General features: G+C 37.4%; 1 protein-coding gene across 2 annotated transcripts in view; it reads right to left on the reverse strand.

The window, feature by feature from the left end:
- nlgn3a (neuroligin 3a) overlaps positions 1-19888 on the reverse strand; it is a 188342-nt gene that overhangs the window by 92484 nt on the left and 75970 nt on the right. For both annotated transcript variants that reach the window (XM_053506451.1, XM_053506450.1), the window contains one exon: positions 19430-19579. In XM_053506451.1, the coding sequence (XP_053362426.1) occupies positions 19430-19579 (150 nt within the window). The remainder of the gene's footprint in view (positions 1-19429; positions 19580-19888) is intronic.

Raw genomic sequence — 19888 nt, forward strand, 5'->3', positions numbered from 1 at the left:
TTATTAGAGTAAATAAAGGCTAACAATTTTGAATACAAAAAAAAATAACAGGCCTACAACAGCATGTACAATGCTGCACATTATAAGTTATTTATGCCAACTATAACTGGAAAGTGATTTAAAAGTGTTGTGTGTTTGCTGTGCTTGCCCGTGACAGTCAGAAACCTTTCAGGTTTTGGGAGGGACAGTAGAAAATTAATTAGTAAATTGATATCATGCCTGTTCACTTTGTTTAACATCAGCCGACATTTTTTATTATTTTCCTGGCAATAACAGGTAGATTTTTTTGCATTTTTTTAAACATGGGGAGAGAAGAGAAACAATTTTTTAGCAATTTTGTTACTTTGTATTTACACATAAACCATTAAAAATATTTTTATAATTTCTATAATTGCATTTCTGAGAAAATAGATAGCTTATCTAATCGGCAAAAAGTTAGCATGACTGCAGGTTTGTGTTCCAGCCAAGCAGGAACACACCCAACTCCGCTTCTAAAATCAATATTGGCTATTATGATTAGTTTTATCGGGTTTGGTCGCAGTGAAAACCTGCGGCCATGCCAGTCCTTTGTGACTAAGATTGCTTTGCCCTAAAGTGTAGTACACACTTTTTCCCCACACATAGTATTTTGAGCACCTTGCTCTTAAAAGACATCCACTCTGCTGGCCCCTTTGCCTATAAGCCTCTTATCACACGCTTACACAGCTTAAGCAGCATTATTATCTTGCCAGACAGCTGCCCATTCCCTGACTTTCCATTATGTTTCACAGCATTTACAGGCTAATGTTGCTTTAATTGAATTGCCCACGTGCGCAGACCCATTTGGGCAGTCCAATGTCAAGACACAAACATATGGCTGGGTAACTGGAGTGCTTACTAGAAAGCAAACAAGCAAAAAATGCAAAAAAAAAATGAAAGGAAGAAAGAAAGAATTTTATTACAACTAAGAAAGATGGAAGAAAACAAGAAAAAAAGGAAAAGGATGAAAGCATGCAAGGTGCAAAAGAAAACATGGAGAGAAAGAAAAAAAAGACGTTTTAAATTTACTACACCTTAAATCCATTTTAAATAGAAAAGATGTAAAAAAAAAAAAAAACTTTATGAGTCTTCCAAGGACGGCATGTGTCGCCTTCCCACTGAACCTGCTACTTCTAAAAACTAGTAGCTATTTTACATCTATGCTTTTCAATAAAGGTTACACTACTTTTATTAGTGATGCATAAATTACACAATATAGCAATCATACCCTGCACTGCTCATCACACTGCGACAAAGACCATAAAGTTCTCAGTGTATCTAAAACATATCAAAGGATGCAGCGGGAACAGGGTCAAAATGGAAAAACGTGCATTTATCAAGTTTATTCACCAGTTCCAATGACTAAGCTCATGATTAATGTTAGTTTTCATTACTTAGTTTTAAGATTATTTATCTTAGCTATACGAAAGTAAGAGAAAAAAGAGAAAAAAATGGATTATCTAAACAATAATTAAAAGAAAGTAAATAAGAAAGAAAAAAAAAACATGTAATCCATTAAAATAAGACAGATGGAAGAAAATTAAAAAGCAAAAAAAAAGGCAAGAATGAAACAGAAAAGGAAACAACAAAACAAAAAGAGAGGAAAGAGAAGCATGGGAAAGGAAACAGAAGAGAGGACAAATAGGAAAAGAGGAAGCTGCATCAGCACTGAGAGCAACACACTTTTGACGGCATTCCAACTGAACTCTTGAATAATCTTTACTTCAAATGTTAAGTCCACCACAGGGTTAATCCTGAAAGTCATGTGAGCAGTGCTGAGTAAAGGACAAGTCGTATGTGGTCACCGATTACATGGAAAAAATCCAACGCAGGAGGAATATTCTACCTTTCTCGGCTTTCCACATAACTGTTGTTTAGTTACAGATTGGACGAATTAAATTTAAAAGAAAAAGTTCTACGACATGATTTTTCCTAATTAAAAAAAAAAAAGAACCAAAGAGATGTTGAAACCTTCAGCGTTTGATCTCTACTAAAACGGTCTGTAAAATCTACTGTATGTCTGCAATATTATTGCACTCCAGATTTTTTAAAGCAAAAAAAAAGGTTTGACAGACTCGTCCTCTAACAGAATGTGAAAGAATGCACTGCAGCCAAAACCAACGATGGGCTCAAATGCATCAGCACATTAACCCCTTATCATTATTCATGAATCAGCTGCCCTTGTCTGTGCACTGCACAAAACACAACCCGTTGGAGCTGTTTACGAGAACAACTGTAGATCTTGTCTCACTGCCGTAGGGATAAACTCTCTTTAGACACTGCTGGTGATTAGATCCACAAATGTCTCACCTGCACATAAAAGAACACAGCATGGCTACCAAACAAACTCATAACAAGTGTACATAAAGACAATTGGCACTGCCTGAGGCTACAGATGCCACATACTGTATGGGGGTAGAAAAACAAACGTATGATCATAGGCAACAATTCTATGAAAGTAATTGAACCCCCAGGGAGTTTGTGTCTGAACACTGCAAACTGGTCGCTTACAGACTAAACTTCAGAGAGATTTCTTATTTTAACTGTCACATACAGTAGGGCAAAAAAAGTATTTAGTCAGCCACCAATTGTGCAAGTTCTCCCACTTAAAAAGATGAGAGAAGCCTGTAATTTACATCATAGGTATCCAGAAAATCACAATGTAGGATTTTTAATAAATTGATTGGTAAATTCCTCAGTGAAATAGGTATTTGGTCACCTACAAACAAGCAAGATGTCTGGCTCTCACAAACCTGTAACTTCTTTAAGAGGCTCCTCTATCCTTCACTCGTTACCTCTATTAATGGCACCTGTTTTAACCTTTTTATCAGTATAAAAGACACCTGTCCACATGCTTAAACAGTCACACTCCAAACTCCACTATGGCCAAGACCAAAGAGCTGATCAAAGGACACCAGAAACAAAACTGTAGACCTGCACCAGGCTGAGAAAGCTAAATCGGCAACAGGTAAGCAGCTTGGTGTGAAGAAATCAATTGTGGGAGCAATTATTAGAAAATGGAAGACATACAAGACCACTGATAATCTCCCTCGATTTGGGGCTCCACGCAAGATCTCACCCCATGGGGTCAAAAAGATCACAAAAACTGTGAGTAAAAATCCCAGAAATCACATGGAGGGACCTAGTGAATGACCTGCAGAAAGCTGGGACCAAAGTAACAAAGGCTACCATCAGTAACGCACTGCGCCGCCAGGGACTCAAATCCTGCCGTGCCAGACGTGTCCCCCTGCTTAAGCCAGTACATGTCCAGGCCCGTCTGAAGTTTCCTAGAGAGCATTTGGATGATCCAGAAGAGGACTGGAAGAATGTCATATGGTCAGATGAAACCAATATAGAACTTTGAGGAGAAAGAATGCTGAGTTGTATCCGAAGAACACCATACCTACTGTGAAGCATGGGGGTGGAAACATCATGCTTCGGGGCTGTTTTTCTGCAAAGGGACCAGGACGACTGATCTGTGTGAAGGAAAGAATGAATGGGGCCATGTATCGTGAGATTTTAAGTGAAAACCTCTTTCCATCAGCAAGGGCATTGAAGATAAAACGTGGCTGGGTCTTTCTGCATGACAATGATCCCAAACACACTGCTCGGGCAATGAGGGAGTGGCTTCGTATAAAGCATTTTAAGGTCCTGGAGTGGCCTAGCCAGTCTCCAGATCTCAACCCCATAAAAAATCTTTGGAGGGAGATGAAAGTCCGTGTTGTTGTCCCCAAAACGTGTGTGAAAATCTTGTGAAGACATACAGAAAACGTTTGACCTCTGTCATTGCCAACAAAGGATATATAACAAAGTATTGAGATAAAATTTTGTTATTGACCAAATACTTATTTACCACCATAATTTGCAAATAAATTCTTTACAGATGTGATTTTCTGATTTTTTTATTTTTATTTTGTCTTTTATAGTTAAGGTATACCTACTGTATGATGAAAATTCCAGGCCTCTCTCATCTTTTTAAGTGGGGGAACTTTTGGTGGCTGACTAAATACTTTTTTGCCCCACTGTAAATGTTGTCGATTTGACAGTGACAGGTTATAAAATACTGGATTTTTACTGACATGCTTTCAGTATATTAGTTAAGTTAAAAGTGATGCTGGACTATACAGTATTAATGTGGTATACAGTATGTAATACTTATTTTGGTAATGCTCTTTATCACTGCCTTGAGGATTTAAATTCTGAACCACCAGAGGAAACATGTTAAAAAAACATTCAAATTAACAGGCATGGTAAACAGCAAGTTCAACCCAAGTTCAGTTCCATCATCATACCTGGGAATCTTTTTTTCTTGATATTTACCTAACATTTATTAAAAATCTGTCCAAACTGCAACATACTAAGACTGAATAAGCAACGAACTTGACAGCTCTTTCCCTAGCATATAATAGCTACCAACTAGGCAGAGTACAGACTAACACATACATCCTCCAAGACATCTGAAGTCAGCCAACCACATTTTCCAACTGCTGCTCATGCATGTGTCATAGGGCAGCATGACAGGCACACACACTCACACACCAAGCAATGCGTGGCAATGCAAAATCTGGCCTATTTTGCACTCATAAAGCTAACACAAGCCCATGTTTGGGGGAGAGAGTTTATAATACTGTATCTCTGCCATCCGGAAAACCAAGTCCAGTTCCCTTTGGCTCCTAGATTGGTCAGGATTTACTGTAAATGCACAATCTTAAAAGAAACCTATTATGAAAGAAATATTTTTTTAATCATTTCTACCCTCTAATGTGAAGATATCCTCCCCTGGCTTGTTGCTTAGTTCTACTGATACACGGGTACTGACATGACACATTTGAAAATGAACTTAAGTTATAAAAAATTCTTCATCCAAGGGGTTCTTCAGCTGGATCATTAACAAACACAGTTTGATGAACCTCTGGGACGTGTGCTAATTTGTTAAAGAAATGTAAAATATGGGACCTTTAAATCGACAGGCCAAATAGATGCTCTTTGGGTTGCATCACTTTTCTGTTCTGTTTCCATTCTGTATTTGCCATGTCTTCACTTCATTGCTCACACATCATCTCGCTTCAACCAGAATCAGTCATGGACATAATGGTGATTCATGTTTAAGAAAATCTAAATAATTGAACTACACCCTCTTTTGTGTCCTTTTTTAAATTATTTTTTACATTGATCGGTTCTGCTACAGTAAACAATACTCCCATTAATCGGTTTGATCTGCTGAAAGACTTTGGTGTTCTGCCAGTTACCGAACCCTGATCTACAGTTTCCGCTAAGAAAGAGGACCATAATGTGTGACAGTCTTCTCTATTTGAATAATAACACCCACTTGGTGTCTTAGCCTTCCATATTGCTCCTGCGCGTCTCTCTTCCCGAGTCATTTGGAGCGTCTGAGTGGCTCTCACGCCCACCTTCTCGCTTGCAGCTCCCACCTCTAAAGCCGTTTGCCAATCTCTCACTCCCACCTTCTTCATTCATAGCAGCACAAATGTAGCCAATTTTGACTCCCACATGTGTAAAGATGCCTGACCTTCTCTCCTTAGTGAGGCCAAAGCATGATTAATTTCCTGACAAGACAAGTAGCTTGAGTTGGCCAACGAGGCAATATAATTCTCCTTAGGCAGAGCGTTTTCGACCCAGAATGCACCTGATGATGGACAAATGCTGTTTTCCTCCCACAGAAAAATAAATGAATCAGGCAAGAGGAAAAATAACGGATTGAAATATCACCCTCTTTTTTTCTCATTGATGTTAATGAATCATCTACTATAATGCTTCATCTGATGTCTTTGGAGAGGGGCTATATGTTTTTTCTATGAAAAGATTCCAGCTGAAACTTTCTGTATTTGTCTTTTTAAGGGCACAAGTCTTGATGTATTTATGATTTGAGGCCCTCCAGAAATCATGAGTGTAGATGAAAAAAACCCCGAACAAATTGGTCAGTAAGGGCATGAATATAAATAAAAGACACAATGAATAAACAGAGATAAATCTATCAGCCTATAAACACAAACCTGGACCTACTATGAAATGAAGATCTAGACTTAGACATAAGATGAAATTATGCTTAAATAAGAAATAAAACATTTAGGGATGAACTGTTGTAGTAAAATAATCCACACTGGAGTTTAGTGATATACAGTAGCCTGGCATGAAGTTGACGTGAAGAAAGTTAACGTTTTCATCCCGAAGCTGATTTGTCTATAATATTATGGTCCAAATTTTTTTATTCCTTATACAATACTGCAAGCTTAATTGTTTAATTAATGACACATCATAGCTTTATCTACCCATAGATACAGTACATTTGATGTTGTGGAATAGCCTTAAGTTACTTTACATTACATCAGCTATTATAGAAAGCACAGCATATCATTTGCAGAGGTGGGAAGAGTATCCAAAAATTGTACTCAAGTAAGAGTAGCTGTACTTTAAAATAATATTCCTCAAGTAGAAGTAAAAAGTAGTCATCCAAAATATTACTCAAGTAAGAGTAAAAAAAGTATTTGGTGAAAAGATACTCAAGTACTAAGTTACCGTTTCATCGTCATGTCCGTTTTTTTTTAATTTTTTTTAGAAATATGTAAACAGCCAGACAAAATGATAAAATACTGCACAAACAGTAACAAATCGGGTGTAGCTAAATGTAGGGGTGTAAGAGAAGCGTTTCTTCTTCGCCCAATTCTACTCAAGTTAAGGTAAAAAGTATGGTGCAGTATAACTACAGTATTCATAGAAGTAAATTTTTCCAAAAAGTTACTCAAGTAAATGTAACTCGATACTACCCACCTCTGATCAATTGTCATAGAAAACAGAAAACACAAAGAAAGGTTCACCATATAACAATTAATTTTCTTTGTTAGATAACATTGTTTAATCTGCTTTGGATTATGTGATGTGTCCAGTGTACAAGTCTCTGTGAATGAGCTTTTATGATACAAAACAATGGCATATTAAAAGGAGGGAATTAATATATATCTGAGATCTGAGTAATATCTTAGAAGAGAAGACTGATGTAACAAATGTAGCTGACACTAACGTAATACTTTTATAGAAAAAGAATCAAAATCTTGCGACAACGTGGTTAGCGCTATCGTCATGTACCTTAAGGGTCTGAGTTTGATTCCCACCTCGGTGTCTGTGTGCATGAAGTTTGCATGTTCTCCCCATGCTTGGTGGGTTTCTTCCCACAGTCCAAAGACATGCAGATCAGGCTAATTGGTGTTCACAAATAGCCTGTAGTGTGTGAATAAGCTTGTGTACAGTATAAAGCGGTACTGACGATGAGTGAGTAAGAGTGAATCAACACCTTCTGGCCAATCAAATCTGAGAAATTAAGTGGTATTAAGAGCAATAAAATATACAAATATTTACCTGTAAGTAGAGTAACCTGCACCCTAATTAAACAGATTTTTAAAAAATAAATAGTCTATTATAATGATCTTTAAATGTTTTAGTTTGTCATTTAAATCAAAACATCCATTAAAGCCTTTTTTTATGAAAAAGGTTAAATTGACTGCAATAACTCTTTCAATTAAACTACTTTATGATTTCAGAACTACTCTCATCACAACAGTAGGTGGATGTGATATTTGAATTTTTTTACTTTATTATATATAAGTACATAATGGTTTTTGTTTACTTTCTCTCTCTCTTTCTCACTCTCGCCATCTGTACAGATAGCTCTTTGATTCTCACTTCTGTAGCAACGAGTAGACTTTAAACATTCTAGTGATGAAAATGAAAGAGCTCAATATACCCAGCTGCTTGCCTGGACGAAAGCATTGCAATGCAGATTGGGTGAAATCCATCACCGGGAAAATGTCCCTGTAATGTCAGACAGCTCAGATTGCAATGCAAAATTGAAAGTTGAAAAAAAAAAACAGCAAGAGATCAAAAACAACAGCATATCTGGGTCCTAACCTTCAGATCTTATGAAATCCTACTGTAGATAAGACATTGACTTTTCCTGCTGGGCTTTAGTTATGCATGCATGGATGTTCATGTGAACAAAAAAATAAACTTTATTTTATACCTAAAAAAAATAAAGAAATAAAAAATTAATTCTTTAACATAAATAATTAGAATGTGTTGATTAATTTACTATAAGAGTTGTTCAAGAAGAAAAACGATTGACATTTACAGGTCTTTAGCATGTGAATAAAAAAGACCATACGTCAGTGGGTGTTGAATCTGGCCAAGGTGGCTCCGAGCACATTGCAGTTGCACCAGTGAATATTCAGCAAGTGAAACACCCGATCCTTGAAAATCGACATACAGTACGACATGTCGCCAACTTGCTGAAGAGACGCACCTGTCTATGGAGGTATTCACACAATCATTCACCACTTTCACAGTACAGGAAAGTTATTGTTGCACCCCCTGTACAGTCCTGACCTCAATTCAAGCCATTTCTACATGTGTGGGTCATTAAAGGAGTTTCTGGAAGGCCAGCATTTTAGAAGTGAAGCAGGGAGTGAGATCATGGCTCTGGCACACTGAATAAACCTTCTACCTTGACGGTATCCAAGCACTAGTGAAACGCTTGGATAACTACATTAGTAGAGGAAGGGTTTACAAAGGGAAATAAAGGTAGATCTTCTTTAAAACGTTCTTACCATTTAAATATTTTCACCGTTGTATGTTGAAATCTGTAAATCTGTCAATCGTTACTAAATCGTTACAAAAACTACCTTGTTTCTGGGATGTTCCACAACGTTAAAGGAAATGATGTATCTATAAAAGCATGGCATTACGGTCATTCAAAAAATGAAACACTGTAATTGCGAGCAAACTCCTGTGATGAAAAAAGACTGAAACAATTTGGGGTGGTAACAAAAACTCCTCAGTACAAAACCCTAAACATAACCTACATAATTAATTTACTCCTTATTTATGCTACAAAAAACAGAATGGTCCTGGTAGTTATCTAGCTTAGATCCTTGACAGACATATATAGAATGAAAGAAACATATAAAAATATTTACAACTCATTGCTAATAAACAGCAAAGAGTACTATTTTCTATTAAGCACTGTAACAGCTCATGCTGCCATTTGAGTTGCATAACAGTGCATTTGAAAGGTCAGTAAAAGGTAAGATGCTCTACTGTATATTCCGGTCACTAAGAGATGAGTAATGAATTAAATTTAAACTGTATACATTTCGAGACATCCTTTCATTTAAGCTTATAATGAACACTCTGGGCAAAGAAATGAAGGTATGTTATTACACGAACATTTTGATGGATGAGCCCTGAGAGAACACTCCACTCCACCAAAACACTTCCTTAACCATGATGATTTAGTGACACTGCGAAAGAAAAAATGTAGAATATCTCTTGGTCTTGGAACAGACAGGAAATAGTACCTGTATACTCAAAGGCTGTAATATTAAATATCTTACGTCTAAAGATGTGGCACGTTGTTAGAACAATACTGTAGTGTTGGTTGTCCAAAATTTAATATACAGTACAAATACAGATAAAAACCCTTAACATAAATAGACTGTTAACATTTAATTATGTCCAAAACCAAAATGGCAAAAAAAACATGATATCGACCAAAATGTTTTTCTTTTTTGATAATGCACATGATACACTGCAATGGATAGCATCTCATCATGTGCAACTATTTTAAATAAAATCCAGCATATTAAGTATTTCCTAAGATACAGTAGGTACTATGCATTTACACTGATCCAAATATAAGATTTTTAAACCTATTTTTACCTTTCTGTCAGCATTACAGTTTAATTTCCAGATCGTCATAGAGCTAACTTTATGTCGGAGAGAATCATCATGATGGAATATGTTTGGACCCCTTAGGCCTTGTTCACACCTCACATTAATGTCAGGGTCAAATGTGTCTAGAAGACGCATTGTGATCCCATCACTAAAACCACTTTCTGAGATGGAATAGGATGAACATGTCAACATCACATTTGTCTTCGTGCATTCTAGACAGCAATAAAGGACCGCGTGATCGATTTCGGCATTGACCTAGCTGAAAAAAAATGTAATCATTGCAAGACTGTTTGAAAATCACACTTAATGGTAGAAATCCCTGTCGCTTGGCTTAATGGATAAAGTCAGTGCAATAACAGCACCTTCTTTTCATATATTCATTTGTTGTCTTATCTCTCATGCACTTGTGAGTTTTGTTAGCAGACCTCGGGAAATTAAAATGTCTGCAACAGTTCTTTCAGGTACATTCACGGTACATTTCCGCCTCGGAAATAAGTGCAGCAGAAGACTGATGTAACAAATGTGCATGACAGCCTTTGTCTAGGACAGTTAATTCCAGTTATGAAAAGAGCTTTAGCTCAAGTTAAGAGAACTTGTAATTCTACAATCTAGGACATACTGAAATGTGCATACAACTGTGGTACCAGAATAGAAAGGAACTTAAAAAAGGCCTGTCTTAGATTGACTTGCTATTTAATTAAATTACATTTATTTTTATTGTATTACATTTTATTGCGATTCAGTTGTTGTCTTAGGACATTTGAAATTACTGGAACTAAGATAAGAACCCTAGAACCTACGTAAGTGCTGAACCATCAACTTCTTAGAAGAAATGTGGTGAGGAAAAATCATGAATAAAGATCACTTAAACACTCTGTGAAGTTTAATATAAAAAAAAAAAAAGCAGTAAAAACCAAGGCTATGTACATACACACAACGTGATGAGGACTAAACAGTTGTGCGGCCATACGTGTTAGTGAGACTAATCAGGAAAAAAGGATTCAGTTTGGAAAAAGATCGGAAAAAGATCATGTGGTCGGATGAGTTCAGATTGACCCTATTCCAGCGCGATGGGTACATCAGGGTCAGAAAAAACCGATGCTCCCATAGTTCTGGAAAGGGTCAATCTGGACTCATCAGACCACATTAGAGCAATGGAAAAACATTGTTTCAAAAATCTTTATTCATGCATAGTGCCCACTGTATAAGCATCTGGAGACAGTGCTTCAGTTGGTCAGGTCTAGACTCAGCAACATTATATGACAAGTAAATTAATTAATGACCTGAGTGTACTAAAATATCAGGTTATCATATTAATAGTTTTTCTCTTCTCTAAAGGCATGGGTATAAAGTATTCCAGAACTCGACTTGTAAAAGAGTGGTTCTGAAAGTATGACGAATTATTTCTACACATGAGCTGGCTGTAATCAAAGACAAAGGGGACTGAATACAATCTGAGAGTGTGCTACTTTTTTTCTGGTCAGGCAATGTATAAACTTTTTTTTCCTTTTTTTTTTCTTTCGCAAATGTTATTGCTAAAGACGGCAGCACGGTGGTGTAGTGGTTAGCACTGTCGCCTTGCACCTCCAGGGTCCAAGTTTGATTTCCGGCCAGGCTCGATTCTCGTCTCTGTGTGCATGGAGTTTGCATGTTTTCCCCGTGCTTAGTGGGTTTCCTCCGGGTACTCCGGTTTAATCCAACAGTCCAAATACTGTATATGCAGGTTAGGCTAATTGGCATTCCCTAATTGGCCTTAGTGTGTGTATGTGTGTGTGCCCTGAGATGGATTGGCACCCTGGTTCAAGGTGTACCCTGCCTCGTGCCCTAAGTCTCCTGGTATAGGCTCCAGGCCCCCTCCACCCTGAATACAGGATAAAGCGGTATAAAAGATGAGTGAGTGAGTAAGTCTTTTTACTTAAGTCATAATTAAAACTAAAGAAAAGTAAGATAATATGACAAAAAGTAACATACAGAATTAAGCTCAGTTAATTCTGCACCAAATATACCGTATAAGAAGGCTCTACTGCAATTCCTTTTGCTAAACGTCTAATATATTACATCTTTGACAGTAATTTCTTGACAACTGCACAGACAAAGAAAATCCATACACAAATAGCTGATCTCATTTAACAAATACCATCAGGTCGAGCGATTGCTGCAAACTGGATGGTGAAATTTACTGGATTTAATTTGGAGTAGGCTTGTGCCAGCTAGTCAGCTGGAGGTGTATAAAAAGCAGCATGCTGATCCTCACTCCCTGACATTAATAGGGTGAATTTTTTTAGCCTATTTATTTATTTATCCATCTATCTCAGATTGAGCATGCCTATTAAAATAACAATGGATATTCATATATAAAGTCCAGAGAAGAACTGGACAAGACCCAAAAGAGGAAGTCCAGAAAGGAGCTCTTCATGGCCGTTTACCATGTGCGTGTTCAATAATGTTGATTTCTCCTCCAGGCCCCAGTGAAAGACTACAAATAGCTTTGAGTCACAAGCAGTCTTTTTACACAATGGTTGGAACCGCAAGTAAGCGGCAGCTCTATTAGCAGCCTTGGCAACCATGTCCACTGTTCCTCATTTAATGACTTAATGTCAAGGACCTTATTGTTGATTAAGCTGCTGTATTAAAATGAATTTTTTTTAATGCTGGTATGACTGAACTGAATGTCGTGAATCACTCCTCATCTTGAGCAGGCAGCTTACAAAAACCAAACGGCTCACCTTTGAGCGGAAGAGCAGCAGCCATTGTTAATTTTTAATACGTACAGAAACGGTAATTGTCTACCCCATAGGAACTGGTGTGCTCTGGAGAAGCAGTGACTAATTATATTTGTGAAGAGCAGTGATACTAGATACTTCTGTCTAACTGGGACCCATTACATATTATTATAGAGACACTGCAACCAAGGACTAAACTTTAACATGCACACTTGCTTGCAAGAATGTCCTATTAATACTACAGCTAATTAATAATTTTTTCAATAGCTATCCTTTTGGGGATAACCACACGAATATTTTGGCCCTTGTAGTGACACACTGTATGGTTCCCAACAAATAGGCTCCCCAAAAAAGATTTCTCCCACCATGTAAAAAAAAAAAAAAATAATAATATATATATATATATATATATATATATATATATACTGTATATACATATACATATATACATAGGTGCAACCTGCCTTGTGTCAACAGTCTAGGATGATTTCTTGGCACATTGATACCAATAACTCACTGCCACATCCTGTTTAGGTACGGCCACAGGCCATGTGCGTTCCATTATGGCCACAATTTACCCATCTTTTACTGGCTACTTCCAGGATGATACAGTAATTCACCATGTCACAAAGAAAAATTCATCTTGAACAGTTGTCATGACAATGACTTCAAGAGTTTTTCAGTACCTTTCCAGTCTTGAGATCAGAATATAACAGAACACCATTGGGATTCTTGCCATGAAAGTACACCTGAAAAAAAAAAGGCCAAAATGGACCTGAACCTTAAAGGAATGCTTGCAACATCATGTGGAATCCATGCCATAAGTAAATGAGGCTGTCCTAAAAGTAAAGGGAGGTCCTACCTGTTATAAGTTTAGTGTCCCTTAATAAAGTTGAGTTGTTGGTCTTTTGGCTGCTCCCGTTAAGGGGTCACTACAGCGGAATACCCGGTCCACACTACAACTTGGCACAGGTTTTACGCCGGATGCCCTTCCCGACGCAACCCTCCCATTTTATCCGGGCTTAGGACTGGCACTGCATCCAGTGGCTGGGAATCGAACCCAGGCCCTCCGCATGGCAGACGAAACACCTACCACTGAGCCACCAGTGCCCTAATAAAGTGTTTGGTGGGTGTTGGTCCCTTATTTACCAGACTCGGAATTAAGGAGCCTCTAGATCTCCATATGCCACATCCTAGCATGTGGGTCTCGCCAGTGTCCTGATTTTATAATTAAACATTAAACCTGTAATGAATTCTCATTCATCTAAATGAGGAAGGCCTCAGATCTAAAGCTTTGCAAATGGAGCCCCAGGAGAGAGGCCTGACCCTTTGAAGCAATAATTACTGTTTCTATCAGATAGAAAGAACACAACCAAACTGCAGAAGAAAAAATTAACCAGGATGAAACGGCGGTCTTCGTTACTGTCATTTACTTATATAGTACTCAATGACATTTGAAGTCACATAACCCAGATTGAAAGATGATGGTATCATCTAGCCATAATTATACTGGTCCAGTTCAAAGTGCTTCATAGCACAAGGACAAGAACAGCAAGCTCTACAATAAATATAGCATAAAGCAAAGGTTAAAAAAAAGGATTATTTTTAATACTAAAATACTTAATAGGATGCCAATCCTGTCTGGAACCATGACAAATACTGATCTTCCTTCTTTGAGATTCTTTGCCAGGCAACATTTAGTTGCTGCTTGTGTGCTGCTTCTGCCTTCAGTAAAAAACAGGAAGTGTTGAGGTCAGGTTTGAGAACATTTTATTTCTTTGCCTAAAAAAGCTCAAAAAGTTGGTTTTTGGATACAGTACCGTGCAAAAGTCTTGAGCCACCCTTCGTTTCTACATATTATATTAAATTAAAGTATGCAGATGAAATTAAAGAACTTGGAACAAATGATTTACTGTGACAGGTTAAAAAGCTGAAATTCAATAATTGGTTGCTTACTGTATAACAACCTCAGCAGCAACCTCGTTCCCTTCTTATCTGTTCCAGCCACTCAGCATTAAGTATCACCAGTACACTAATCACCGGCTGGATCATCTGTCATCATCTGCACCTGTTTCTCACTGGTTCATGCCTTAAGTTAGATTGATTTTTATCCTTGAATGATTCATAGGTCACTGTGTGACTTAACAAAATAAAAAAAAACATGCCATAAGCCTGGAGGACTATTCCACATGACTACATAAAAAAAGAATACAAAAATGTCTGGCTCGTTGTAAGCAAAATATGAAGAAATGAGGTGTGGCGCAAGGCTTTTGCACAGTACTGTATGTATGTTTTGGGTCATTATCCATCAGTAATATAAAGTGCTGTCCTATCAGTTTTGACACAACTGGCCGTGAAAATGCTTATCAGTCATAGACTAATTATTTTTGAGCCTCTGAAAATGGAGGGACTTGGTTGTAATTCCTAAGCAATTAATGCAATATTTTTGCTAAACCCCACTGAATTAAAGCTGAATGTCTACAGTTCAATCAATCTTGATTGCTTCATTTAAAATCCAGTATGGTGGTGTTTCGGAGGCAAAAATATCACAATCATGTCACTGAGCAAATATTTTTGGAACTGAATGTACTGTAAATATTCACTCAGAACTCAAGAGCCAGCGCTGAAACTACAACACAGTTTAATCATGGCAAATCATTATGCAATTTTTTTTTTCATCTCTAGTAATCACAAACAATGCAGCATACAGTAACTGCTCAGGGTTATGGGACTGTTACAGATGTGCTCCTGTAGTGTAAGCTTCAGTTCTGAATTGTGTAATTGCACAAATGTTAAACGTTTTACTCTAGATTTAAAAAAAAAGCCCCTACAGTAACTGCTCTGATGTATAACGAGATAAAAAAAAATAAAAAAGTCGCTATGAATAAGGCATCTGCAAAATGTCATAAATGTAAATGTTCTCTGTGCACCTAGAGGGTTTCTCAGTCCATAGACATAAGCTGATTACAAATTGTCCGTAGTTTATGACTTATGAGTGTGTGAATGTGCATGTTTCCTGTGATGATTTGGAACTCCATCCAGTGTGTACTCTGCCTTGTGCTTTGCGTTTCCTGGGAGAGCTCCACAACCCTACACCAGATAAGCTACAGTATCAAAAAAAAAAAAAAAATGGATGGATGGATCTTGTACCTTACTTCTGTAGTAAAATGACAGCCCTTCATAATGAAATGTATTAACAAAAATGAAAACTACCTCCCCCCACAAAACCCCTCCCCAACTAATCTGTTTCAGTTTCATAAATGACAATTTTATCTGAGTCACACTGCCCACAAAAGTGCATTTTAAGAATTTTTTTTTGCATATTTATTGCAGAAATGTATTCACTTTCATGTACATTTAACAGTTCAGTCTAAAAAAAGCATTAATGCTGGAAACTGTTATGTTTAATTTTTTTCCCCCTTCGCAACAAACTGTCTCTGTGACTCATGCAGAAGGGCAGGGGTACATAGCAAGCAAATAGTCTGCACAAAAAAAAAAAAAAAGAAAGGAAAAAAAGGTCTACTGCACACTAGGAAGTATATGAGACATTGCAGCTTGAGACATCATTAAGTGATAGCTCTAATAAACAGGTTGAACATTAAAAGAAGATTTTGCGGCAAGTAGAACGATTGTACAATGGTAAGTCAAAAATTATCCGCACTCCATCTTATCAGCGCTTTCCATTTAAGGCTTCAGTCTCCCCAGTCACTGCTATGCAGGTGTGAGCGTGTTACATTAGCTAAATTGTAATTGCGGTGTGAGCAAAAATAGATACCCCACTTGTGATTTGCTAAAAGAAAAAAACAGCGTGCAGTGATTTGTTTTTTGTGGTCTGAGGGTGAACCCAGTGCCGAAACAACTCATGAGGTTAAGGAAGGTGAAAGTTATTGGTGACTAGACATAGATTCAACACTATGAGCCTGAGAATAAACGACAAAGTATGGAACAGTAACATTCTCAATCGAAAAAAAGGCAGCCGAAAAAAAGTTCAAAAGTCAAGCATGCATTTACAGTAAGCATTTGTGCAGACGCCCTTATCCAGAGCGACTTACTTTTTTTGTTATTGCAGTATTCATCTGAGCAGTTGAGGGTTCCGAACCATAATCCAATGCCTTAACCACTGAGCTACCCAACAGCTGGAAAAATTCATGTTTACAGGTTTCTGAGAATCTCAAGGGCCAGTATTGAAGCAATATAAGGTAAAAAGGTTTAACTAAGGTGTAATTAACAGTGCTCATTACAGTGACATGCATAAAAAAGAGATCTTCTTCTTTGTCTTTCAGCTGTTCCCTTTCAGGGGTCGCCACAGCGAATCATCCGCCTCCATCTAACCCTATCCTCTGCATCCTCTTCTCTCACACCTACTACCTTCATGTCCTCTCTCACTGCATCCATAAACTGCCTCTTTGGTCTTCCTCTAGACCTCCTGCCGGGCAGTTCAAACCTCAGCATCCTTCTACCGATATATTCACCATCTCTCCTCTGAACATGTCCAAACCACCTCAATCTGGCCTTTATCTCCAAAACATCTAACATGGGTTGTCCCTCTGATGAACTCATTCTTGAATGCATAATAAAGAGATGAAGCCTAAAAATTGAATTTTATTTCTGCCCACACTATCAACACTGCAAAATCTTCGTTTTTGGGTTGATAAAGCATCTTCTCTATGGTCCTGATCTTGCCTTTAACAGTTTGGACCCCTGAAAGCAGGCCTACGAGGATGAAGATTCACTTCTAATGAAGAAGTGGAGACAGTAGTGCATTCGTTGCTTCCAGTGTGGATAACTTTTGACGCACCCATGTACTGTATAAGCTAAGCTGTTAACCATGCTCCTTCTATACAGGAGTATTCTCAAGCAAATAACTTGTCTTCTTTGTTTTAATTTATGGATAATTTTTAAAGCTTGATTTCTTTTCATTTTACATTTTGATTTGATATCAATTTAGTGAATGTAATTAATATAAATTGACCAGATATTATAAGCATTTCATTAAATGTTGTGTGGGTGTGATTTAAAATACATACAGTAATCTATTCAATTGAAATAGCATTAAATGAATCTTTTTACAGTATGTGTAAACACGCATACACACCTCATGTGTGCATATCTTCATACTGTAAATTCCAGATTTCTACTACTCATATAGATAAACTCATATGTATAAATAAATATTTGAATCCAGTTTGATAAAAGAGGTCCACCGTATTTTAATGGACAATTACTCAAATTTCTTTTCAATTTCTTGTTTTTTTTTGTTTTACTTCATTATATTGTGTCTAATAATCGAGCCTCAATTATTCCCAGCTCATCCTTCTAATTAAAAGACTGCTCATTCTGCATTAATACTGATCCATTTATTTATTTGTTGATTTATACTGTAGTTCACTCTGCCTTGAATTTCAATGACATTTGCATTGGGTCCCACAGTCTGCATTATGAACAACAAACACTGTGTGTTGTATTACTTGTCCCTGGCTTTGCATTCCATAAGCTTAAATTATTAAAATTAATTATATCATTATTCATATATTGCATAACACTGGCAGAAGCCCATAACATTTGCATGTTTGCCCTGGTTAAGTAATTGGCAATGTTTATCATTAGATTAAATATTTAGAATGAACTGTCAAATCATAACTGTTGCTCTTGAGACACCATTCAATATATTTTTCGTTTTTTTTTTTTTAAACTAGAATACTTTCTGTGATAGCTGTAATAGTTTTTTAGATAGCAAAGAAAAAGGTTTGTCCAGGCATGCTTAAAATGACACTTTTCAGCAAACTACTGTATGTGCAGCAACAACAACAACAACAAAAAAATTGGTGTAAAGAAAAACAGGCAAAATTATTGGGTCTCAATGGTCTGCACTGACGCAAACCGAATTTACAGATGAAAAACATGATGCTAGATAAAACATACATAGCAGCCAATTTATGAATATTATTTCCCCTCTCTTTTTTAACTTTCTGCTTTTACCGAATCCAACAATTGTACATTGTGCTTATAATGTGCTCAAAATCATCACAATCAACTCATGAAAAAAGTCTTACTTTTAAAAGTCAACTTTCAATAACCAAAACAAAATTCCATAATTTCAATTGTGATATTTCTTTTGGGGGAAAAGTATTTCTTTTTTAATACATTAACAAAAAGAATTGTCTTCTGCTTTGCATAGTTTTGTAAATTTATGATGTTAACTTGTTTTGTCTTAGCTAATCAGCCAAGTAGGTGTCTTAGCTACTTTTTGTAAATTTATGTTGTTTGTATGCTTTGTATGCTTTTAGCTGCAGTAAAACATCTGAATGGTGCAAACGTTTTAAAGAAGGCTGTACGTCCGTGAATAACAATCCCGGCCCAAGGTGGCTCAACGCCAGTGCACTGCAGTCGTTCTCGTGAACATTCAGCAAGTGGAACGCCTGATCCTTGAAAATGGACACCTGTCACTTGACACACTGTCATCAACTTGCAGGAGACACACATCTGTCTGTGGGAACTGTACAAACAATCATTCAATGCGCAACCATTCATTTGTTATTGCAATATCCCCTGTACAATCCTGACCTCGCCTCAAGCCATGTCTGCATGTTTGGGCCAATAAAGAAGTTCCTGGAGGGCCAGCATTTTACAAGTGAAGCAGGAAGTTTGATCATGGTTCGAGTTTACTGAGTAAACTTTCTACCTTGATGGTATCCAAGCACTAGTGGAACTCTTGGATAAGAGCATTAGTGTAGCAAAGGATTATATAAAGGAATAAAGGTAGTTTCATTCCTCAAAACTGTGTTCTGTTATTCTGTACAACCAAGTCCCGGTTTGACATGAACACCCCCTGTATAATATATATACTTAAAAAGGCAATAATAATACTGCATGCCCTCACTTTCAAACTACAAAAAAAGCATATTTACTAAAAAACACCCTTGAAACAAATAAAAGCTCCTTACCTAAGACGCCGACCCGGAAGTTGAGCGTGATGACGATGACATTGCCGTAGCTGGCCAACACGCTGCCGTCGATCATGTTCCCCGTGCCCTCCATGTAGGAGCCTCCGTGAATGTAGACCATCACAGGTTTGGCGCCGGTGTCTCGTATGTCTGCAAGAGTGGCCACGGTTAAACCTGCTCTCTAAGCCCTAACACACACAGCAAAGAAAAGCTCAACACTCGACCCTCCCAGATACCAGCCACACGTACATGGCTGCCTAATCGACCTCTCATGACAAACTGATAATGCACAGCAAGGAGATATGAACAGATGAAGCCGTATGCAAGGTCAGAATTTAATTGCTTGCATTGTCATGGCGAGACATTTGCAGCCTCAGTGATGCGATGACGTTCGAATTTAGCGCATGTCACGCCCAGGCACGGAATAAAAGGCGATTATCTACAGAATCTTTATGTCTA

Source organism: Clarias gariepinus, chromosome 10, assembly GCF_024256425.1.
Source record: "Clarias gariepinus isolate MV-2021 ecotype Netherlands chromosome 10, CGAR_prim_01v2, whole genome shotgun sequence".
NCBI classification, from domain to species: domain Eukaryota; kingdom Metazoa; phylum Chordata; class Actinopteri; order Siluriformes; family Clariidae; genus Clarias; species Clarias gariepinus.